Source organism: Argopecten irradians, chromosome 8, assembly GCF_041381155.1.
Source record: "Argopecten irradians isolate NY chromosome 8, Ai_NY, whole genome shotgun sequence".
NCBI lineage: Eukaryota > Metazoa > Mollusca > Bivalvia > Pectinida > Pectinidae > Argopecten > Argopecten irradians.
This window is the reverse complement of record NC_091141.1, coordinates 29,512,208-29,538,138: the sequence shown is the minus strand read 5'-3', so window position 1 is coordinate 29,538,138 and position 25,931 is coordinate 29,512,208. Positions and strand designations below refer to the sequence as shown.

General features: G+C 33.9%; 2 protein-coding genes across 2 annotated transcripts in view; one reads left to right on the top strand and one right to left on the bottom strand.

Moving 5' to 3' along the window:
* LOC138329825 (tropomyosin-like) overlaps positions 1-25,931 on the top strand; it is a 1,360,115-nt gene that overhangs the window by 750,631 nt on the left and 583,553 nt on the right. The gene's annotated exons all lie outside the window — the stretch shown is intronic.
* Positions 20,774-24,678, bottom strand: LOC138328841 (putative nuclease HARBI1). Its single transcript, XM_069275565.1, has 3 exons — positions 23,947-24,678; positions 21,293-21,650; positions 20,774-20,863 (listed from the first exon to the last, which is right to left on the bottom strand). Exons 1-3 carry the CDS (start codon positions 24,120-24,122, stop codon positions 20,774-20,776), a joined length of 624 nt encoding a protein of 207 aa, XP_069131666.1. The 5' UTR covers positions 24,123-24,678.

Here is a 25,931-nt window from a genome sequence, read left to right as displayed (position 1 = left end):
AGATTTTTATCCTTTGTCTTATCGTTTGTTTGACAGAAAGTTTACAAAAACGGGAAGAAGAAAAAAATAAGAATAATGAGAATAAGAAACTTGGTGAAAAGCCCTAACATCACAATACCTGAATTGGTACATTTTTTACACATATTTTACATTTTTTTAAATATGCTTTCCATGTGAGACAATGTTTGTCAGTTTCTGACAAGGATTGTTCTTGGTACACACGTAAACAACAAAGCATTTCGTCACAACTGCAATCTAAAAATAGACTGGTTTTATTTCACATTGCGTCACTTCCGGTTTACGCTAGTGAGGGGACCCCTTAAATTCTCGATTGGTGTGCTGAATTTTTTTATTAATGCACTTTGATCGAAAGTTGTCGTATTCATTCATCGTTCTATATGACTTTCTTTGATATTTACAGACGATTATTTAAAAAGTACCACCATTCATAACACTACCTAAATCTGGCGAGCCATTGCCCGTATTTTACAGTGAAATTGAAAGACGGTTTGGTGTTCCAATTTAACTATGAGGAATTTTCAATATCCTTCTTCATATTAATTGATTTGAAATAGAACATACCTCTTTTAGAGTATTTTACAATCCGGATCATTTAACCCCCAACCGAGCACCTGGCCTTGTAGGTCGTTTTAGTCAGAAAATTGAGGCATGCGCATTCGTAGTAATAACAAAAAATGGCGAAGCGGGAAGTTTGAAAAGTGGTGTATCTACGTTAATAAAAGAGGTATCGTTTTGGAAATGATAACTGAATAATTTTATGGATACAGAGATTCGTTTAATGTGTTTACTTTTGTTGGAAACGCATAACGATGTAGCATAAAGTAGCCGTCGAATGGCTCTACGACACCCACTGTTAACATTTACGCTCATTTCGTTTATTTCGATGTACGTGTATAGGAATATTAATCGATGATCAAAGTCAAATTTCAGCTTAAATTGTCATTTTGTACTTTCATTTTCACATCACGATAGCATTAATAACAAAAGACAGTAACTCCGATTTTAGAGGGAAACAATCCTGATTTTGAACCAAATAAACCTATACAAATAACGACAGTAGCATTATACTGCTCACTGGGATACACGTGTGTGCTACTACAACGTGCTACCGCGCACTTGGTTCACACATAGTCGTCCCCGACAAGTTTATCCTCGTCGCCAATGTAGTGAAATTGCCCAGGGATGCCAAGCGTCCCGCAGACCCCTGAATGGACACTACCGGAAGTGACGTCGGGGCTCCCGCTTGAGCCCCAGTTCCAGACCTAGCCCCAACCTAAACGGACGTGTGTGTTGTTGACCACCCCTGTATTGGAGCTATTTGGAGCCAGTCATTCAGCGGACTGTGAATCATTCAGTTTTCACAACAGTACCAAATGGCCAGGGGTACCGTCACGTTAATTTACTTAACATAATAAGAGAGTAGCACTTCTAAGGTAACAGATACATGGAAATATAAGAAAAAACACAATTCTAAAATTTAATCCTGCACACTGACAGCTTCAGTTTGCGGCCGCCATTTTTTCATACATATGGGGAGGTTGTGCGTTGCTCCGGTACTGCTCTCCCCAGTAAATATATATTTAACTAATGCAAATGCATAACAGGAGTAATTAAACATATTTATTATTTTTTTTAATTAACTTACATTATATATAATAATAATAATAAAAAGACTGTAAGAGGTTTCTTCATAATTCCAATTGTTCTGAAATCAGAACGATTTTTTAAGTGTTCCAGCAAAATTAATGTAGTGTAACTTACTTACTTTTGGAGAAAATCGACTTTTTGTGTCCCTATTTCCCCGATCCAGATATTCACTTTTGCCATACTTGGAAGGTCTTTATCACTACGGTGTTCATTCCCGTTTAAAACAAGCGTTCTTACGCCCTTCGTGGGTTAAGTTCATTTTACGGATTTAAAGTCAACAAAAGAAGCGGAACAATATCAAGAAACAATGCATTTTCAGCACTAATATCGACTAATACTAAGTCGGGCACCGAACTCGATACCGGATTATAAGAATTTCTTGTAATATATGCAATAGGAAAATCTTACGATGTCAGTAAATAAATGTTTAATTTCTTTCGTTTGATTCAATTTCTAAATTTGATGACTTGATCCCGAACATTCCAGTGACGTCCCTTTTAGTAGGAGTGAATGAAACGGCAGTCAGTCCCGCCAAACAGTGACGTCACAATCACCGGAATGACGTCACTTACATATTTCCCACGGTAGTCAAAAGGAGTACACACTCATTCGGTTTAGTGAATGCATCTTTTCTTGATCATCAAAGAAGCGTTTCGCTTTGAGTGAAATCGTGTAAATAACAGGCAATTTGCTTTCGTTTTGAATACCATCTTCTGTATATATAATGAAAAAGTTGCAGGATAAACAGAATACACAGTCACTATCTTACAATACAAGTTTTATTTTGGTGTCGACAGGGAAAACCGAGATGACTCGGCAAAACCTCTTCATCTCATCTCCTCGCATAAACGATAGCAGCATCGATATGCTCTCGATCGTGGTCTTATATTATGTAACTTTTTATGGGATATTAAATGTAGATATATCTGTTTTCAACAGTTAAATTTCTATGAACATGTGTAAAACAAGCAGTCTGAACTGCTATTCCGAGACCGTAAAATACAATCTTGGTCATCTCAACCAAAACACAGGGGCACGCAAATTATAAAACTCGGTTTGCTGTTTTTATTGTCATTATTGTTATGTACACTGTATGTGATATTTAAACGAAAACATATATTTTACCTAAGAAGCCAATAATATATATAAATGTAAGTATCGGTTAGCTTGTAATAATAATAACACTTTGAAAATAAAAAGCTATATAATGCAGTCAAAATATCCACCAAGGTGAAGATGAGCACAAGGAATCATGATGTCACAAAACGTCAACAAATGGCGCGAAATCATAGGATTCGCATACGCGGCACTCCAGGCCTTAAATAGACACAGAGGAATCCGAATCTTTTAGTTCATTTCTTTGAGTTGATGCTAGACAATTATTACATATATATACTTCTATAGTTTAAAGTGCGTCCTTTTATTTCTAAATTATGTCTTCTACATGAAATAGAAAATTAAATAAACAAGTAGAGCTTCGCTCTTCCTACGCCGATCATGATTCATATTAACACGTCTGGCTGTGCCCTTTAAGGCCATGCCTTCAGTCATATTATATGTTAATAATAATGAAAAAACTACTGGGAGAATTATCTTCATAATTCTGTAATAAACAGTTCCGAAATCATAATGATTTTTTTTAATGTTCCAGCAAAATTAATTTATTGTAACTTACTTACTTTGGGAGAAAATCATTTTTGTGTCCCAGTTTCCCCGACGCAAATATTCGCTGTTGCAATACTTGAATGGTCTTTATCACTACGGTGTTTTTTTCCGGTTGAAACCAAGCGTTCTGACGCCCTTCAAATTTAAAATTTAAACTCAACAAAAGAAGCGGAACATTATCATAAACAATGCATTTTTAGCACAAATATCGAAATAAGTCAGACATAGAACTCGATAACAGATAATTATAATTTCCTGTAACAGTTGCGGTGGGAAAAAACTACGTTGTCAGTAAATATTTTTTTTTTATTCCAAATTCTAAATTTGATGCTTTGATCCCGAACATTCCAGAGACGTCAAGAAAGAGTGAATGAAGTCAGTCCCGCCAAACAGTGACGTCACAATCACTGGAATGACGTCGCTTACATATTTCCCATGGTAGTAAAAATTAGTACACACTCATTCGGTTTAGTGAATGCTTATTTTCTTGATCATTTGCATACAATGAAATGGTTGCAGGACAAACAAAATATACGTTCAGTATTTTACAATACAAGTTTTATTTTGGTATCGACACGGAAAGGCTGCAAAACCTCATCATCTCATCTCATCACACGAACGATACCAGTATCGAGATTGGTTACAGCAAAAGGTCAAACGTTGGACATATGAGTTTGTACTCGATCTTTGTCTTATATCATGTAATTTTTCATCGATTAACTGATCTAGATCTATCTGTCTTCGACAGTTATATTTCTATGAATATGTGAAAGGAACATGTGTACAAGATAAAAAAAACCCATCTCAACTGCTATTGCGGGATCGTTAAATGTAATCTTGGTCATCTCAGCTCAAGCACAGGGGCACGCAAATTATTCATCATGTAAAAATGTTGCTATGTACGTCATGTCCACATTGTAAATATCGGTAAGTTTGTAATAAGAATAATAATATCAATGTTATTAAATCTCTATTGATCTCACAGCTAAATCATTTATTTATAACTTTACCAAACCCACCTGAAAAATATTTAGTCACAATAAATTCTTTATTATTTGACTTTTTTTAGAATGGTAAGATCAAAACAGATGTTATGATTCAAAATTATGCAAATGGTGGATGATTGACTTTCATTCATTCATTGAAGTTGGATGGATTAGAAGATTATTATCGTTTTCAGGCAAATTGTATCTGACCCTCAAGTCAACACTAGATTTAAATAAGATATATAATTGTGGGAAAGATTATTAAAATTTGTATATCCACGTGTCGTAACAATTCTGGAAAGATGTCTTTAAAACATGGGATACATTAAATCATTCTGAAGATATAAGGCTAAATAGACAAGAGTATATCCTCAAAACACTTCTTTGGTACACAATGCCATTAAAATTAATAATAAATTTGTTTTTTACCCCAACTTGCTTAGGTCAGGTATCTAAATTTTAAATAGTTTGAATCTGACAAACTTACTTTTCTTTCTTTTGATGAATTTATACAAACAAATGGAATCAATACTAATTTTCTACAATACCATAGACTAATTTTGTCAATAAAACGCTACCTAAAAATCTCGAGTTAACACCAGAGAAACTTTCACATCCTTTCATACCACTACTATTAGAAATTTTCTTTAAGAGCAAAAATGGTGGGAAAGACTTCTATAGGCTTATCATAACTCCATCAACAATTGCTACAGGTACTAGAAAATGGAATTTGAGCTTTAACTTTGATACAGAAATGTGGTTAAAAAAATATAACTTTAGGCAAAGCCTATCTGAGAGCGCAGCAGAGAATCCATTCTTTCGTTTGTTGCTTTTTAACTGTGTATCTAAATAGAAATATACCAGGAAAATAAAGGATTTTCAACGGCGAAAGAGTAATCTCCCCTGACCCATCAGTCTTATCGATGTTGACATGTGTTTTGTTTTTATTGCTTATTGTGTGCGCTGACTAACTATACTGCTAGGCACCATTTATAATTTTTTAATTATTAGAATCATAACTTTGCTGAATTACTGGCATTGAGTTTATAACAAGAAAACAATATTGAACACATTATTATTCTACTTTCACTTCCTGTAAAAAATACGTGACTGCGGCTACAAAATGTAGCTCAATGTCATTCCCCTTTGTCAGGCGAAAAATTCCGAAGCAACTGCTCACATAAAACGGCTTTTAAGTTAAGATTCGGGACAAAACATTATTGTTAGATTCAGGTAGTAAAATTTGTAAGGTTTATATTTCACTAATATTTTCATTTTGAAATTTTCCAAGCATTACTTCTTTGTAATTACGCGAGAGTGTGATTTTGTAATCACGCGAGAGTGTGACTTTGGATACTGTCTAGTGCAACGCTGAACCTTGTGTTGACTTCCGGTTTGGATTATTTATATAGAATAACGTTACCTTCTGCCACGTCTTCGCGAACGGGCTTTCGGCCGTTCGCTGCGCTCTCTGTAATCTTCTACTTAAGGAAACTAAAATGGTTTCAAGTCAGAATTAATTATCATGTCTTACTTACTAATATAATTTTAGGCAAAGCCTAAGTGAGAGCGCAGCAAGCATTAACTATATAGTTCTAGTACTGTGTACTGTACTGTACAGTACTGGAGTTCACAAGACATTGATTGACAACTTATTGGTAATACGAAATCCGCTCACATATATTTCTCTAAATTTAAAAGTTTCCTGTAGATGCGAAATTCAGACGACAATAATGACAATATGAGAAATATTAAATCTAGGATAAAACGGTCTATACTTTATAAGGGAGGCAACTCTAACGGTTTTCGTTTTTGTTTTGTGATTACCTCCATTTATTTACTTATCGTGTAAATCTCTCTAAGGGAGTAAAACAAATCTAGGTTGATGATATAAGTAGAGATTTATTTTCATTTATCGGATTTATTTTCATTGAGTTTCATGTAAGCAATACAGAATCAGACTGTAGTATTGTGTTTTTATACATTACTCTTGTCGAAGTCTTCCGATTTCTTGCTAACGGAAAAGTCGCGTGGTTCTATTCTCGTTCTGATCTCGTAATGGGACGCCGCTTGTATTCACGTGGTCCCGCCTGAGAAGCCCTGGCAGCGACCGAGCATCGATAAGCCTGTGAAAATACGATTTTTTAAAACAAAATTGTAAGTATACTATATGGTACACATGCTGGTAGATCTACAGATGATGTGTAAAATGTAATCACTAGACAGATTAAATATAAAATAAACTGTTAGTAGTGCACAACGGATTTACCCAAATGGTCCAAATGCAGAACCGAAATTTGTACTTGCTAAACAATCTTTTTACTTCTTATTAAATAATTTTATTCAAATTACAGAGTAGTTCTACATACAATCATTTATTTTTGCATGATGATGTGAGATGTATAGGTATAGCATTATAGGAACCGTGTTCTCATATTTTCCAATTACACAAATTTCCACAATCATTGTGTCATTAAAACATTTTAAAAATTGTCCTTGATGAAAAAAAAACCACTTGCTTAAAAATTAGCAAGTGCATATTTTTTCCACTTGCTATTCTGGTATATCTATTTTTGCAAAAGTAAAACAATCTGAATTCGAGCCCTGAAAATAATGTTTTCTTCAGTAAATCCATCAGCACTATAACTGACACCCTTTACTGTGTTCCATCACTGATTGTTTTCTCCAATTTCATATTTTCAGATGCACTGTATTGCAGAAAAAGTAATTAAAATGCAAAAACAAATCTTCCAAACTACTTCGTCTGTACCTTTTTATTGCCTGTACAGAAGCTACACTACACACTGGTATCGAGGTAAGTGAATTGGAATTCGGAGTGAAGTGAGAACATATATATTTTCAACTAAAGGAAAATGTGCACTTTGTTGACAAAACTTGTATCCTTGCTGTGATGCAACAGTCAAATGACATTAACTATATAAAAGCTATAGAAGATTTGAGCATAATGGTGTTATTACATTGTTACTGTTTTCGAAGATATGGCAATTTCCTTGAATATGAATCTATATATATATGTATGCAATAATTTTCACAAAAAATACAGTTATGAATGAATCGTATTCAACAAATAAATTCTATGACAATTTTGTAGAATTATAATATTCAGCAAGTACCGTATATTTAAAAATGTACATGTAATTTTGTTATTGACATATTTAGATAAAACAAAATTTGAAAGAAGAGTGTGGCACTGCTGGGGTATGCTAGTGGAGAGATCCTAGTATTGGTTGTTCCACTTTTGATAGAAAGTAATTCATGTATTGATTTTTCAATCATTAAGGTAAATCAAATGTTTTAATTAGAAAGGAAAGGAATTTGATTAAATGGGAGATATGCTTCAACACTATATTAACTACTAAATAAATAATGAAATAAGGATGTTGATGATTTAAGGAGCATAGTGTATCAAATTACAGATTTACTGAACACCGGCTTCAATATTCACACGGTTGTAAACATCATACACAGTATATTATACTGTATTTTCCAAGGTTAGAGACTGTTATGTCCCACACCACAGGAGAGTATAGTAACAGTGGAACAATTATATGAAATGTAATTGAAATATCAGTTTTCACTTTTGTGAATATGTGTAGTCATTTTAATAAAGTTGTACTTCATTATCATTTAAATGGCATAATACTTCAACAGGAATCTCACTCTATTACTAACTATCCAGATACCTTGGACGCTTGAAGTCCCACAGATCTGTAACTTCTGTGTCACTCTCATCAGTATCTGACATTTTATTCAATTCTGCAATGATATTATGATTAACTGAAGAACACATAAATGAATACCAATTGTCTGACAGTGTCTTGTCTGGATGGACACCGTCATACAAGTGGTCATATTGCTGTTTTACATTTTTTTCTGATTCTGATTTATTTCAGCAATAGCAGAATTTATCTGCTGAATATCAGACTCCAGTTGCTATTGTTGCCGCATTACATCATCGGAATGGAACTGGCTGAATTCAAGATGGTGCCGAAGAGTTTGATATTCAGCAAATTTAGACAGTGATACAGGTGGAATATGAGCCACATGTGCAGGAATACAATATTTTATTTTTACATCTCTTACAAGTGATTCGATTTTGCTTACCACTTCTAAAACTTTACTGTTTGAAGCGTTGTAGCATATCTCCACCCCACCTTCATGACGAATTTTTGAAAAAAATTGGGAGATTTTCAAGCTTAGACATAATAAATTGCTTAATGGCTTTACAATGGTATATACATTCCATCGCAAAGAAAACCGTTTGGTCATCTTTATATACTGGTCCAGTCTTGCCCCACGTGAATCAGTAGCAAATATTATGTGGCTGGTCATGATGAGTGATTAGTCTGGAAATCAAAAGCAGGAATTTCAGACATATGCCAATTGTCCTCATTCAGATAACATCATATGAAAATGAATGATAGGTAGAGAAGTTTACTACCAATATTGATATATTTGTGTCTTGTGTTGTAATATTTTGGTTAGAGACTGTTGTGTCCCACACCCAAGTAAGGAATCGGTTTCAGAATTTGATAAGTTTTAAAGAAAAAACACTGGCAGACTAGATTTTTTTGTGGGTCATAAATACTTAGTGATTTGAATTTAACTTGTATTTCTGTGCTATTTCAGTTGTCTGTGATTAAATAACAGTCATGTGTAGTCATGTCCAAGCAATTGGTTATACTCAGAAATGTTCAATGTAGCCAGCCTTTTTCAGGGTTCGTGTCTTTCAAGAAGTAAACATTTTTGATAAACAGGACAAAAAATGCGATCATGTTGCGATATTCACACTGTAAGATTAAAATATTTTTAAAAATGAACAAAAACTGATGTTGAGAGTACTTGGAAGTTACATATAAACGGGTTTGAGACTGATGTGTCCCACACCACATTACTACCTGACCATAACATATCAGATGCTTTCAATAATTTCAAACATATTTACCTTCAGTGTGAATATTGCGTTTTTTACCAAAAAGAAGATATAAACGGTGTGTTGCACTTGTCATGGTTGTTGAATTCATTGTATAAGCTGATCATTCCTATTCTTCATTTGGTATTGAATTGGATTTAAATTGTGATAAGAATGTTTGAAAGAGTCTGTTATCTTTGGTGTATGAATATTTTTCTTTCGTCATTATGCTAAGAGATTCTATTCTTTTTTATTGTTTTTTCTCAAGTATTTGAGTTTTATTGTATTTCCATTCCTCGTTGTGGGACGGAAACACATACAGGCCCTTTTGAGAGATATGTTCTAACAATAGGTGACCAAAATATGTTTTTAAGATCATCACACTGATATCTTTGTAACCATGTAGCTTGTTCTTGAGACAACTTATATTGTCTTAGTGATGTTAATACAGACTTCAATACCTGCTGATTTTCATTTTGCCTTATTATTGTTTCGCAAGGTTACCGCTGTACTGAAGTCTTGACAGACAAAGCATCCGTGCATTGCTGCTGGACAGTTAGCATTTGGTTTATAAAGGGGGTAGTCCAAAACAGATGGAAGCTTTACTTCGTCACCAAAGAAAAATACTGGAAGACCACCCGATAGCAACCTGGAATCTTATTTCATACCAAATCAACAGTTGAATTCAACCCCTCCAAGAGTTGAACAACCAATCAATGACATTGCATCTGATAAACAGGACAAATAATGTGATCATGTTACGATATTCACATTGTAAGATTAAAATATTTAAAAAGGGAACAAAAACTGATGTTGAGAGTACTTGGAAGTTACATATAAACGGGTTTGAGACTGATGTGTCCCACACCACATTACTACCTGACCATAACATATCAGATGCTTTCAATAATTTCAAACATATTTACCTTCAGTGTGAATATTGCGTTTTTTACCAAAAAGAAGATATAAACGGTGTGTTGCACTTGTCATGGTTGTTGAATTCATTGTATAAGCTGATCATTCCTATTCTTCATTTGGTATTGAATTGGATTTAAATTGTGATAAGAATGTTTGAAAGAGTCTGTTATCTTTGGTGTATGAATATTTTTCTTTCGTCATTATGCTAAGAGATTCTATTCTTTTTTATTGTTTTTTCTCAAGTATTTGAGTTTTATTGTATTTCCATTCCTCGTTGTGGGACGGAAACACATAAAGGCCCTTTTGAGAGATATGTTCTAACAATAGGTGACCAAAATGTGTTTTTAAGATCATCACACTGATATCTTTGTAACCATGTAGCTTGTTCTTGAGACAACTTATATTGTCTTAGTGATGTTAATACAGACTTCAATACCTGCTGATTTTCATTTTGCCTTATTATTGTTTCGCAAGGTTACCGCTGTACTGAAGTCTTGACAGACAAAGCATCCGTGCATTGCTGCTGGACAGTTAGCATTTGGTTTATAAAGGGGGTAGTCCAAAACAGATGGAAGCTTTACTTCGTCACCAAAGAAAAATACTGGAAGACCACCCGATAGCAACCTGGAATCTTATTTCATACCAAATCTACAGTTGAATTCAACCCCTCCAAGAGTTGAACAACCAATCAATGACATTGCATCAACTAAAAATGGCTTTGAGTCATTTACAATTTCCTTGTAATAATTCGGCCATGTGGCCTGGTGGTAAACTCATTTCTTTTGATTTTGATAAAATGAGGATTTTTAGAAAACTGTGTATAGTGACTCCAGATAAGAAGTTGGCTGCACTGACAGTTGGACATAGTATTCCACACAATTATCTGATTGAAATATCAATCTTAACATTTTAACGAGGGATTTGATCAGGTGGGATTTGCCCGATCCTGCAGTGCCAGATAAAACCAGACGTAAATATGGAGAGTTAAAGGAATCAAATATGGCTTTAATAACAAGATTAAAGGCAAATTCCTGTTCTGCATTGAGTCTAGAAATATCTACATCGTATCCAACATTTCCCGGTCTGAGTTTATGTCTGCATTTATTATGTCTATAAACTTTAGTCCAAGGTCTTGTGGATATATGTTTGTTGTTGCTGACCAATCGTGCTCCAAATCTCCATCATCATATTCAAACTCTTCAGAAACTTCTTTGTATTCAGAGTTTGGTCTTACTAAATCCATCCATTCTGGTTGTAAAACGTCATTATCGTCGTCACATTCATCATTGCAATCGCCATCGCTCTCATTATTTATGGATCCTTTGATGGAATCGAGTCTTGCTCTTTCCACATCGGCTTTTACAAAGTTAGGGCAGACTTCCATTTCTAAATTGTCTGACTTGTACCAACCAGGGTATCGTTTCACAAAGCCCTCGTAACTTACGAACGTTCGTAAATATTTACGAAAAAGTTACGCAAAACTTACGAAATTCGTAAGTGCGTTTCACAAAGGCGTTCGTAACTTTCCTGCGTAACTTACGAAAGGAAGTAGGAATCCTCGATCCCACTTGCATGCGCTTCCGGTGAAAATGTACCGCTCTCTAACGTGGAGGTAGAAGCAGACGACATTGTTTACAATGGAGACCATAAGGCCAAGGAGGCCCAACTTATCGGTAAGCGAGACAGATGCGTTGATAGACGCTGTCGAGCCAAACTTAAGTGCTTTGAATGCAAAGTTTGGTTTGAACAGCACAAGCTGTTCAAAACTGAAAATATGGGAGGAGATTGCCCGGAAGTAAGTTTTAATTAATGTACTAGTTACAATAGCCTGAGTAACTTGTTAGTAGGGATTTCATCGCTGTAAGTGTAAGTGAAGTGATCACACGTACTAAACAAGGCAATTAAATTTTTTGTGTGTGAATAAGGATGAAGACCATAAGAGATTTTTCCCTGTAGAAAATATTAGTGTCTCCTTGTCCTTTTATTCCGGAAATTTACAAAACCGGTTTAAGAGGTTTCGATTACCGATTTTCATGTTAGATATACGTAATAACAGCCGGTTTAAAAACTAGGTGCTTGCTATCAGGCTATACAGTATAAGTCGCTGTAGTATCTGGTGTGGCAGTTTTAGCTAAGTATCATTCCAAAGCAAATTAATCTTGTAACCAGTGTTAACAAGGCAACTGTCGTTTGGAACAACGAATTTGAGATAAAGAATGAGATAGGCTGTACATTGAAGTTTAATCCGAAACCTGATGTCATTTGGCGAACTTGTACCTAAGCATGGCGAACCCATACCCATGAAATTTGGCGGACTCATCTCCATCATAAAATTTATAGTTCATGAAGGTATTTGTGATTTTAATATATAAGACTTAATGCATTGTATATTCATGTTCTATCAGATGCTACTAGTCAGTGATCATTAAATGTTGTACGCACAGGGACTTGTAACGTAGGTTGTGAGAAAGTCTGCTGTGTATACATGTGTACGATATACTATATAAAAGGACAAGGGAACCAACGGCTCGCTTGGAAGAGGTACACCTGCCTCTACAAAAGTCGCCCGTATTCCGTCAAACATTGATTAATATGTACATATTCAATACCAATATATTCTTAAATAAATTTTCGACATGGAAAACACAACTTTAAAAACACGAAATAATATATTAACATACCTTTATTTCACTATAAACGTGGAAGATGTTTTAGAATTATACAGCGTTTTCTGTATTTAATTTTTATACAAAATTATTGGAGATGTTATACCTTGTAAAATATATCAAAGTGCGTGTGAAAAGTATATAGCATGTTACCAGATATATATCAATGTCGACTCAATTATGCATTATTTAGGCCTGTGATATATTGAATCAGATACACAGAAGAAATTAACATAAATACCTAGTTGATTAAATTTGAAAACCAACAAAATCTGATGGGTACGAGTTAGCCAACCATGGGTACGAGCTCACCAAATATTTTGGGTACAACTTCGTCAATTTTGGGTACGGGTTGGTGGGTACGAGTTAGAATGGGTAGGGGTTAACTATACCCCCTATAGAATTGGTGTGGTCTGACATGAGCTTTTTATAATGCCTTGAACATTATTCAGTTTTAAGCACTAAGCATTAAGCACACTATTTTTAGAAAGTTTGAAATATCTTGTCATACTCATATTTATGATTTGTACATTACATAAGCATATAATCCATATCATCAGAATATTTATTTTTCGGTTAGATTTATGCCTGTGCACAGTAATATACTGATATACATGATGTAACAAGATGAATTGTACCTTGTATTCCAGATATACAATTATTACATTTATATATGAAGCTAACCAAACTTTAGGCGGCAGAACACAGTATATTTGGACAAAATATGAAAATAATGCACATGCATTAGAAATCTAGATACATACATTTAATCCAAAGGATTATCTTTGGTATAATTAAATTTTGACCAACCATTTGCAAGGTTTTACATTTAATTATTTTGACATGTACATGATTTATGTTGATACACTAGAGTAAATAGCACATCCTCCTGCATAAGGACAGTAAAGGAACTAAGGAACTAAAAAAATGGGCTGATACGCAGTCAGGGGTCCGGAAACGCGAAACTCAAAAAAAGCAGAGCTTGGGCAAAACAGGTGGTGGTCCTGCACCATAACCATTGACAGCGTTAGAGGAAAAAGTATGTAAAATATGTTCTTATAGAGAATCTTGCATATGTGGCTAAGTTATATGAAAGTTAGGCTTGTGGCATATCAAATTATTGAACTTGTTTAACAAATTTCATATAATATAGCCACAAATGTAAGATTAAATATATCACATAAGTAGTATTTATGGAAATATAGACAAAACTTTCCATTTCATTTTTAAGAGTGGCAAAACTCTGATTTGACGTTTCTGTTTACCGAGACAATCATGCGACGTATGATATTATGACATGGCTGAACGGTTCAGTTATGTGATAAAGATATTTATAATATTTATACAAGTTTACAATTAATGGTTAATTCCTATAATTCCTATCTACAAAAAAGATGTAATGAACCTTGGTGATTTTATAACCTTAAGTCAACAAGTAGCTACATGTAGTTGGTCAAACTATAGCTGTTCTTAATTAAAGCATTTAAGTTCAATTCTTCATGAAATTGAGGCAAAATAACAGAAGAATTGTTTGATGAAAATTATATTATTTTTATAAATTGTACTCAAGATTCTTATTAAACTTTTACCTTTTATGTATCTTGATAATGTAAGTGAACTATAATTTATTATTTTTCAGGTTTTGCCACTAATTTGCCCCGTAATGATTGATGGCATTTCGGATGGTTTGGAGACAGGTAATACATGAAATTGAAAATATGAAATTAAATAGTTTGTTATTAATGTCAGATAAGGTTAAAACTGTGAGACATCCTAGCAATGTAATAAAGCATTCACCCTTAGCAAAAGTAACTGTGAATTTACCAGTGATATTCTGGTTAAATCCCAGTTAAAACACAGTTTCCATTCATTTCAAGGTTTTTGTCTCCTCACATTTCTTCATACCAGTTTTGTGTGTACAGTTATAAGACAGTTTTCTGAAAACCTTGTTTTAACTGCTGAAAAATTTCCATTCAAAATGCAGTTTTTAGATAACTGGAATTTCACTGTATCAAAATACCAGTTATTTCACAGTTTTATTCTGAAGCAGTTCTTGTAAATAACCGTTTCTGATATCTCTGCTCTGTAACCAGTTATCAAATGCTACCATCAACAGTACTTGTGTACATAGCCACAGCAGGGCATGGGTCAAGCCCACAGGAAGAATGTGAAAGGAGTGGGGGATATGGGAGGGGATGGAGTGGGGGGCAAATTTGAGCCTCAATCTAACATATTGTCCAATGGAAAGCAACTTCCTCTCATTTTGAATGTTAGTTTGCTGTGGCTGCTTGTACATTATGTATGGGACAGTTTTCATCTCCAACATATATTCTTCTGGGAACAGATTCTAAAATTGTTTACTTCAAGAAAAGCTGTTTTGATTGAGACAAGAAAATGGAATTGCCTACAACTGCTTAAGTTTTTAGGAAATGATGATAGTGTTCTACAATTGCATCTATTGTTTTGTGATATTTTGAAGTGAATTTCTAAATTCTATGGATGAATTGTGCACTATAAGTTTTGTGAAAACTGCAATCACCTTATTTTGAAACAACTGAAAGTGAATTATATGTTTAACAAGTTTGGTGATGGGATTTACTTCTCAATTGATTCTGTTGTTTCTGGGTTTGTATGGTATGGTATGCATGCATGCATGCATGCATGGTTGATTATGTGGCTCTATCATATTGTATATGAAAGGTATATATAACATTTGAAAAAATTAGAGGCTATAAATTGATATACAATATATAGCGTTCTATATCCTAATATTAAGGAATGATTTAAAATCTGAATGGTTAGATATAATGATGTTAAACATCTCTTAAGTTCACCATGTCCTCTAGCTATTATTCTAAAACCCGGGACCTCAAAGTTGACCTGATTAGAGTGTCTGCATAGTTTACAGTTACTTAATTCTCACATTCTTTTCCCCTCCCCCAGCCTCCTCCCCCTCCCCCCCTCCCCCTTCTCACCACCTGGGTATTCAACGGTTTTATAACAGTTATTTTCCAGTTATTCTTTTTTTTTTATAATTCTTTTATTTTTAAATCATATTGCTATTACAATTAATCATCTATATTTAATATAATTTAATTCAATATGTTTTTTTATGCGATCACTTTTTCACTCATACCTTTGTATATCTACACATACACGATCATACATATACATATACCCTTACATACACACACAGATACACATACATACACATACACACACACCTACATATATACACACATGTATACATACATACATACATAAACACACAATCAATCACACCCTTACATACATTATATATATACCCAAACATACATGTACAAGGTAAATGCATAATTTACATTTTAATATAGTTTTACATACATTTATAAGAGGCCTTTTATAACAGTTATTTTCCAGTTATTCTTATCATCAATGCTTCCATCCTAGACCAGTTTATTTACAGTTATTTATGACATCATAAACTGGTATACTGGTACTGATAATTACTACCATTCCAAAACCGGTTTTTGACCAGTTTTCTGTGAGGTCATAAAACTGGAAAATCTCATTTGCATAATATAGCAAATAACTGCTAAACAACTGTGAAAGTAATGTATATTGAATGGTAACTGGGAAATAACTGGACTTTAACTGCATAGAGCCACAATGGCAGTTATCTGACCTAAAAGTGATAACTGGAAAAACACTGTAAAACCACTGTTCAGAATAAAACTGTGAAAAGAATGGAAAATGAATGGAGTTTATTTGGCTATGGGCAAATCTGTTTATAACATATACATGTACAATAAAGTTCTTTAACTAAAACTACAAGGGACCAGGTTAATTCACGTAGATTGAAGAATAAGATTCATTTTTTTGAGGAATCCAAGTTGAATTAGAGGGGTTATACTGCATATGTATAAGTTTATTTTGGCAATTGATGGTAGCTGCTGGTTTTAGTGGTTTAAACGTTTGTATGAAATCAATACATTGATTTATCGACCCAAAAATTATAGCAATTACTATAGTGAATTAATTGAAAATTACTTAATCTGCAATTCAGGTTTTGAGGTTTTGTATGCGATTGAAAATCATTGCCATTCTTTTTATTAATTTTAATGTCATTCAACCTCTGAGGAATGAAGTTGAATTTTTTAATAGACTGCTTTGATGCAATCTTATAACCATGCGGTAAATATATATACTTTTATCATAGATGTTGGTGGCGTTGAAAATGATTCTGTTACCGCTAAAGGAGACAACAATGACAATGGTGGCATTGCGAATCTGGTGGGTAAGGACATTTGTATTTTCTTTATTGCTTGAAGTGAATCTTAAGGTCCAAAGATATATACGATCAAAAGTTGAGACTTTTACAGACAAACAATCAATGTAATATATATAAAATGACAGAACTGTTACAATGATAATTAGAGGTTATTATATGACAATTTTGATATCGCATCCTTTATCAGCCCGAGACCGCCATATCAGCCCAAGGGCCGCAGGCCCGAGGGCTGATATCAGGTCAAGGGCTGATAAAGGGTGCGATATCAAAATTGACATATCATAACCTTTTTATCACACATTTTGAAAAAAAGGAGAAAGAAATTTTAACAATTTAAAAACAAATATTTAAACGTATTGATCAATGACCGATATTCCACTGGTCATATTGTAGGCCAATTTAATGTTGAAACAGTGGAAAAACTTCATTACATGTACATGTACACTGTATAGGTTTTTACAAATACATAATCCCCGGTTCAATGAACGAGTTGAAACATACATTTTAAGCAAAATTAACAAGATCCTAGTGAATGTTAACTATCACTTAAAAAATGATAATGTTCAACAAATTCCAGCAAAGCGGGTTCATTTCAGAATGATCAGTTTTACAACGGACAGGAAATAGGAATTATGAATTCGACGGGAAAACTACACGTACATGTATTAAACTGTCTAATTTATTTCTGTTTCTCTTCTTGTTGACAAACGCATGTCGTTGATTTTATTTATACCGAATACATTCTTTTTGTGTTATAATTATGTGAATTGCGATGCTTTGTTTTCGACACTGTGGACAAAGCTCATTTCAACCTGATCTTAGTTAAGACATTTATCTCCAGTAAAATCATCATGAAACAGACTATTTCTGATTCCGGATATCTTTCTCAATACGTTTATCCGATAGCTATTTTGAAATTGAAAATTGTATCCGTTATTCAACTTATCATCTGTAGGGAACTGAATCGAAGCGGCAACTCTAAAATCCGGACTGAAAACTCCGGATGACGTGATATCAGCCCGGGCCGATAACTGATATCAGCCCGGGCTGATAAATGATATCAGCCCGGGCTGATATCAAATTATGACGTCATAATGTGATATCAGCCCGGGCGCTGATATGACGGCACTGACAGCACTAGTATCGCATGGGCAAAACGTTCATTATCAAAGACAAAAGTGTGATAAATGATATTACCAGGTAAACATGTTCTTCAATGCAAATATACAGTGTATCTACATAGTATATCCATGCACAAGTATCAATAAAATTAGATGAAAACATAAAGTAAAATTGAATCTTTTGATTGCGTTTATTCCACATGCATATTTATTCAAAGATAAAAATAGCATCTCATTTGATACACAGCAATTCTCCATAGTCACTCATACACAGTCTCACACACAAACACACATACCTGATGATAACATTTATACATATTTCACACATTGTTTGTTTTTGTAAACTTCAAATTAAATTTATTGTCATTAAAGATGACAGAAAATTATTACATCAAACATCTTAGTTTACAAATAAAGAAGGTATATTGATTTGATCCTTTGTGGTTAAGTGGAAGTAAAACATTTGTTACATGTAGCAATATCATTTTCATGCAAGATAAGTATCAAACTGGTTAATACCGCATTTCATCTGATATTGCAAGTTTAAATTTATAGTTTTTTTTTTTCAAATTGTTTCAGGACTCGCTGTTGAAAGGTCTGACAAACTGGATTATACAAGACAGTTGAGAAGGGAAATTGAAGGTATTGTTGGAAGTCTATAAAATAACCTTAACTAGATACATATGTATTGATTGAAACACACTTACCCCAATCAACACTGACAGTTTAATTTTTATGTATTGACAACTATCCTTAATAATTCCATTACTCTCATAATTGCCAAATGGATGCAGTTCAATGCTTAAATATCATTGAACTTAATCTAAAATATCTGTATACAATGCAGTTTACACAACATTCAACAAAATGAAAATAATTTTTTTTTCAATTAATTTGATATGTCTTATGTGTTAAGCTTTACTTTCAGAACCGAATACATGTACTGTATCTGCAGCTACACCTAGCAAGAAGAGAGTTGTTGAAGGTATAATATCTTACATGCGATCATACATGTATAAATTAAATATAATGATGCAGCCATCTTTCCTATTTATACTCTGGATCAATCTCTCAGGTAATTCAAAATTGTGAATTATATGGTCCCCACCCCCAGGGGGCTGTGGGAGGGACCAAAAGGGGTAAAATTGAGTAAAATTTCAAAAATCTTCTTCTCTACTCACAGATGTGGTAGAATCAAATACTCTTCATAGATAGAAAGGTCTTAAGGTCCTTTACAAAAATTGTGAATTATATGACCCTGGGGTCTCTAGTTTCCCCCTGGGGAGGTAGGAGGTTAAGTTTACTATATTTTATATAGGAAAAACACATTAATGAGCATTTTCTGCTCAATTTTCATTGGAAATGAGTCCAACTTGGTAAAAATTATTAGCCTGAGATAGCATTTTAATATCATATCCATATTGGTCCTGGCCGACCCCTTGGGGCAGAGGGGCGGGGCTAAAAAAGGGTCAAATAGGCTAAAACTTAAAAAATCTTCTAAAATTCTGGAAATAGTAGAATCAAATTATTTTAGATGGAAAGGTCTTAAGGTGATTTATAAAAAATTGTGAATTATATGACCTTGGGGTCTCACGTTATCCCCTGGGGAGGGGTATATAAAGTTTACTTTAGTTTATATAGGAAAAACATATTTGTGAACATTAATTTTCATAAGAAATTAGTCAAACTTGATTAGAATTTTTAGCCTAAGATATAGCATTTTAACATCAATATCAGTCCTCGATGACCCTCTGGGGGACCAGCCTCCTGGAGGACCAGAGGGGCAGGACCTAACAGGGTCAAAAGGATTAAGATTACAAAAATTACTTCTAAGTTTCCAGGTTTGATGGAAGCAAATACTCTTCTTTGTCTAAAAAGTGAAATTTATAAATCACTGACCAACTTCAATGCCCAGCATATAGTGTTTATATGTCTTTAATTTGTTTCATTATATATTCTAACCGGGCCTCTTGTTTTAAATTAAAGTTTACACTGGAAACATAAACTTCATGACTTGAGTTAAATAGTACATGTATACGAGTTCAATGCAAAATTTGTTTTTCTTCCAGTGCCCAAAAGGAAGTGTCCGAAACTGCCATTATAGTTTCCATCCAGTGACATCCTGGAGATTGAAAAAGAAAAGTTGAAATTAAAAAAAAGAAAGGTGGAGATATTAGAGAAGATGCTGAAAATGGAAGAGGAGAAAACAGCTATCTTTCGCCAGTTTTACAGTAACCAATCTAGTGTAGAGGAATCCTCATTGATGTTGTCGCCAGTGATTCAATTTTTATAGTTGTTAGATTTTTTCAATTTTCATAGTTGTTAGATTTTTGGAAGCATTTTCATAATTCCTGTGAAATCGTTACACCATTATATAATCCAATTAGAGGCGATGTTACAAATGGCAACTTCATTGTTTCCTTTATCTTATAAGGTGTTTAGTTATAAATCAATTTATCTGTACCTTCTAAAATACTCTCACATAAATGGTTATAAATCAATATATCTGTACCTTGTAAAATACTCTCACATAAACCTATTGGCAATTAGATTGTTTCTGGTGGTCTGTCCATCATGGTGCTCTCTGTATATATGGCGTAGCTCGGCATCACCATCTTCAGAATTTCCGTCGTCCTCTGGCATAGGTATGTTCTTGTTGATGCAGATGTTATGTAATATACAAACTGCATAGATCATTTTGCAACACTTTGTTGGATTAGACATTAAGCATCCCGTTGATTTATGTAAACATCTGTAAAAGAGACCCTGGCAATTTATCAAACTTTTTATTTTTTGGACATAAAATGTAATGGTAATCTTGTTTTATTCAATAGACCAATTTTCAGGATTTAATTTAAGGATTAACTTGAATAGATTTTTTATGTTATGGAGATATAACACAAAAATCTGAGTGTACTCTAAATAAACCGCGAAGCGGTTTATGATGAGAGTACATTCAGATTTTTGTGTTATATCTCCATAACATAAAAAATATATTCAAATTAATCCTTATAATTCAATTTGCTTAAGATAATCTCTTCAATATGATGATATATGTATAATACAATAACATTTAAGTCAACTGTTCCAATTGCTTGTAATTGATGTATAGAGTTACATATTAAATTATTGATATTTGTAAATGCATAGCTAGATTTGTGGTGCCTGAATCTGGATTTGCACAAGCCAAAGGGTCTTTCTATGACGTTTCTGGTTTTGATGTGTGCGTGGTTGTAATTATGTTGACCGGCTGTGGAGGGATTAAGGACAGGAGTTAAAAGCCATGGCCGTAAGGGATATCCTGAATCCCCCAACAGCCATCCATCTACTTCTCCTCTCTCAACTCTACGACAAAGGGTGGAATTTGTCCATATAAAGCTATCGTGCACGGACCCTGGCCATTTTGCAACGGCATTTGTAAATCTACAACAAAATATGTTAAATTATTTGTAAATGTAGGAATTATTTGTGCCATTTATTAAAAAATTTAGTATTTAGAATCAATTGTTGAGAAAAATGTTAATCTCATAAAATCTATATTGTAACAATTTTTTTTATTAGAAATAATATATGAATTACTCTTATATATATGGAGAAATGATATATTCATTAAGTAAATTGTGTATTTTTAGAATTACAAGAACAAATAGTAACTCATTCAACGGAGAAAAATATTACTTATTGATTCAAACCGTAATTAGTAGTCTTCCATTTTTGTCATATTTCATGAAATAATGACTTGACATTGATATGGTAATTGTTCAATAATTAAAACCCAACTTATTTGCCATATTTTCATATTCGTTTTTCAAGATTTTAAAAATAATTCATATGGTTTCAAGTCTGAATTATTCATCATATATTAGTTATAAATCCCTTCCTTCATAAGATAGAAATAAATTTTAGTCCTATGTGTAATTTATGTAATAGGGGAAAGGAGACAATTTATACATTGCTTATAGGAATGCAAGGAATTGTTACGACACTATCTATGTATGTTATGCTATGTGTATGTATTTTATGCTGTGTCATTATACATGTGTTATTGTATGTGCATGTAATTTATTCATGCATGAATGTATTTATGCATGCCTTCATGTATGTTGTGTCATTAAAGCTATGCATACATGTTTATGTTATACCAGGTTATAACATGCTATGTCAAGTTATACATGTATATGTATTTATCACATAACTAGCCCGTTCAGCCATATAATACAACCATGTGATAAATTATTATCTTGGTAGACGAAAACATCAAATCCGAGCCAAATGTTTACTGTTTTATATAGAGACGAAATTTAATGTTTAATTTTTCTTTCTATAAAAGGCCCATAACCTTTCCGGAGCAAAATATAAAGGTTTCTTAAAAAACATTAATAACACCAGAAAATGCATACCGATGATCTAAAATAAGGTTACGACACCAAACATATGCAAGATTGCATGCGTAATATATGAAAACAGTGGAAAGTCAATTCGCTGTTTTGCCGTCTGGCGCAGTGATAGTCAACTAACGCGCGGTATTTAGGACGACGGCGGGAAACATAATACGACCCGCGTTATGAAAATAAACATTTTATTTATTTTAATCAAATCGTTCAGAAGGTGATAATAAATGTAGTATTAACGGTAAGTTAATAATTTTTAAGACTCTACAAAATTATCGATCTTGTTTTACATTCCCATTTTAAAAATTAAAAGCCGTTTCGGAAAGGTAGTGGGCCTTTAATAAAAGTTATGTGATGAAAAGAATCTTACACTCGTGACTATGTGATACAAAATTTATCAAACTCGTTAAATAATTTGTTATACCACTCGCCTTAAGGCTTGTTGGATATCAAATTATTGAACTCATTTCATATCACATAGCCACTCATGTAAGATCCTCTATGTACAGTTGTACACCTTGATGTTTGATGTGTTATGGATTGGTGCATATGGAAGTGTATGTATGTGTTCTATGTAAAATGTTAGAAAAAATTACAAAAAAGTGAGACATATAACTGTCTTATACAATGTAGAATCTATATATATAATTACATGTGTCTGCATTTATGATATAAAATATATAACACTTGGTTCCGGATACACAATTGTTTGTTGTTTTTTGGAGACAATTCTAATCAAACAGAAGAAAAAAAAAACTAGATATATTTATGTTCCAAATTAAGTTGAAGTAGGTTCATTTCAGCTATCGAGTGGATGATGTTTTTATTGTTAAAAAAAATTGTCCATAGGGGCACAATCATGTATAACGTATACTGTATGTTTCTGATAGGGGTGTGGTTTTGTGAAAAAATTTCATTTCTTTTTCAATAATTATTGCTTTGGTTACCACGGGTTTCAAAGGCTTGCATAAAAAAACGCACGCATATATCCACAATTTAACTGCGATATACATGTAGGCTACCTGTGTTTATAAACCATGGGCCATATTTTTCAAAACTCTACAAAATCTACTGTATATTGCTACCATATCTAACTCGGGTTTCTCGTTTCTTTCACTCACTTGGTTTTATTTACCTATAGAGCGTGCATAATCATATATATTCTTTATGATTACAACAGACGTGAATGATCATGGTATTAAGTGTTTTTTACAAAATTTTCTACGTATTTTATGAACTTCACAGAAGATTGCGTTTGGTGGAAGTAATAGCGTGAATCCCTGTGGTTTACTAGCTTATAAGTACGCATGCGCTGGCGTTATGTTTACCTCATCTCGGCGTCGACGACACCTTGGACGTTGATGGCATGATACCCCTTCCTACATACATAAACATGCTCGTCTCTGCTGGGGGATATGATTGGAATGAGAGTCCCGTCGACAGCGCCGACAACGTTCGGAAATTGAGCAATATCATAAAATGCCTCTTTGGTGCGTCGGATCATGGAATGATCGGGGAAACTGATGGCGTTGCCTTTCTTCTGTATCACCGCATCTGTCACAGAAGTCACGATGCGGCTTACAGAAGACCGACTCACACCATGAGTATCCCCGATCTCTGAAAGGAACCCTCCTTTAGCAAAATATCGCAATGCAACGAGGACTTGTGTCGATGGCGATATTGCATGCGAACGATATGTCTGTGTTGTAATCAATGGCTCCAAATCTTCTATTAAATCAATGATGCTTCTTCTATCCAAACGATATCTTGAAAAATATCTACATCGTCCATTACATATAATACCATCGTTCTGTCCCTAAATACTCCTTCTCTCCTAAACGCTATCCTTTGCCCTTCTTCAAACAACAAGTAAGACGCCATCTTTGTTCTTACGTACAAGTTACGACAGGGTAGAGTTGGCGTAAAATTACGCAAGATTTTTGACGTAACTTACAAACGTTCGTAAGTTATGAAGTTTTGTGAAACGCTTAGTAATTCGTAAATATGACTTACGCAAAAGTTACGAAAATTCGTAAGTTACGAAGCTTTGTGAAACGGTACCCAGAAAATGTTGTCATTCTTTATGTCGCTATTTTTTCTCCATTTAGGCCAATGCATGGTACTGGAATATTTTTCTGTGAGAGGCCAGGTACTGTAAATGTTGTTGTCAGATATAACTGACACACATCCAGATTTACATATAAACCCATACCATGATTCTGTTGCATCCTCTGGTCAGGATATTTATCTAATGATGTTTTTTGTTAGGTTTTCCCAGTTTTTTCAAGAACACGAGAACCACTCAAGCTGACATTTTGAAAGCTATGACTGCACCTATAAAGTGGTAAGCTACAAAGTTTAAATGATGCTTCTACAGCAGAAATATCACTTTCTGTTGTTTGCATAAGTAATCTAGTACATAACGATTTTTCGGAGGAATCATTTTCACTACTGGAATTAATCATATCGTTGAAAAAATCAACTACGGCCCCTGTTGATTCCCCTCCCTTGCAGGCGTAGCTAGTTACATACTTTTCTGTTGCCATGATGTCATTAACTGAAGGATTCTGAGGATCATTTTTGACAAAATGATGGAAATATCACCATTTGCACACCACACTTGTGTGTGATATTGGCTATGTTGCACAAGCATTGGGTGGTCTCGGACCATATCTAGTCTTGGTGAACCATTTTTGTCACTAACTATAGCGGGAGCCGTTCTCAGTACTTTACCGGGGTGTGGAATACTGCCGAATTCTAAACGACATTCTTTTTCTGGTGATTTTTTTCGTTTTGAAATTCTCAAACAATAGTCTGAGCATCTATGTATAACTTTGTTGGTTAGTAGAAGGTGATCTTCTAGAATAGGTTATTGATTAGAGCTTACACCCATTACAAGATTCATTAAAGGGTTTTTATTAAGTGGGGGTGCCTCTGCTGAACCTTCGTGTGGGGTCCAAAATTCTTTCCTTGGAAGACCACTGTCATCTGTACCAGCAGGATGACAAGCGGTCATTTTGAACTCATGCTGAGCCCATTCAGAAAGTTCACTTGATACGTCCTCGAAGGGCGTACCTTTCTGAATGGACTCGAACATAAGGTTATTATGGTCCTTGTCAGACCTCCAACAGAGTCCATGCCAATGGATCATACCTCTCGATTTGACAAACTCTTGACGATACCAAAATATATGTACTTCAAGCACAGGGGCAAGAACTTCTTTGAAACAATTACCTGTTATCTTATCAAAATAGTCTGCAACAATGCGTGTGTTTTCTTGGAGAGCTTTAGACAAAATGTTTTATCATTTAAA

Excerpts from the sequence above, each read along its gene's own strand:
- LOC138328841 (XM_069275565.1), bottom strand. The coding sequence starts at position 24,122 with ATGATCCGACGCACCAAAGAGGCATTTTATGATATTGCTCAATTTCCG. Across the intron at positions 21,651-23,946 it reads GTCGTCGACGCCGAGATGAG|ATTTACAAATGCCGTTGCAA; the intron begins GTAAACATAACG and ends ATTTTGTTGTAG. Across the intron at positions 20,864-21,292 it reads CAGTTGACTTAAATGTTATT|AGGACGACGGAAATTCTGAA; the intron begins GTATTATACATA and ends TACCTATGCCAG.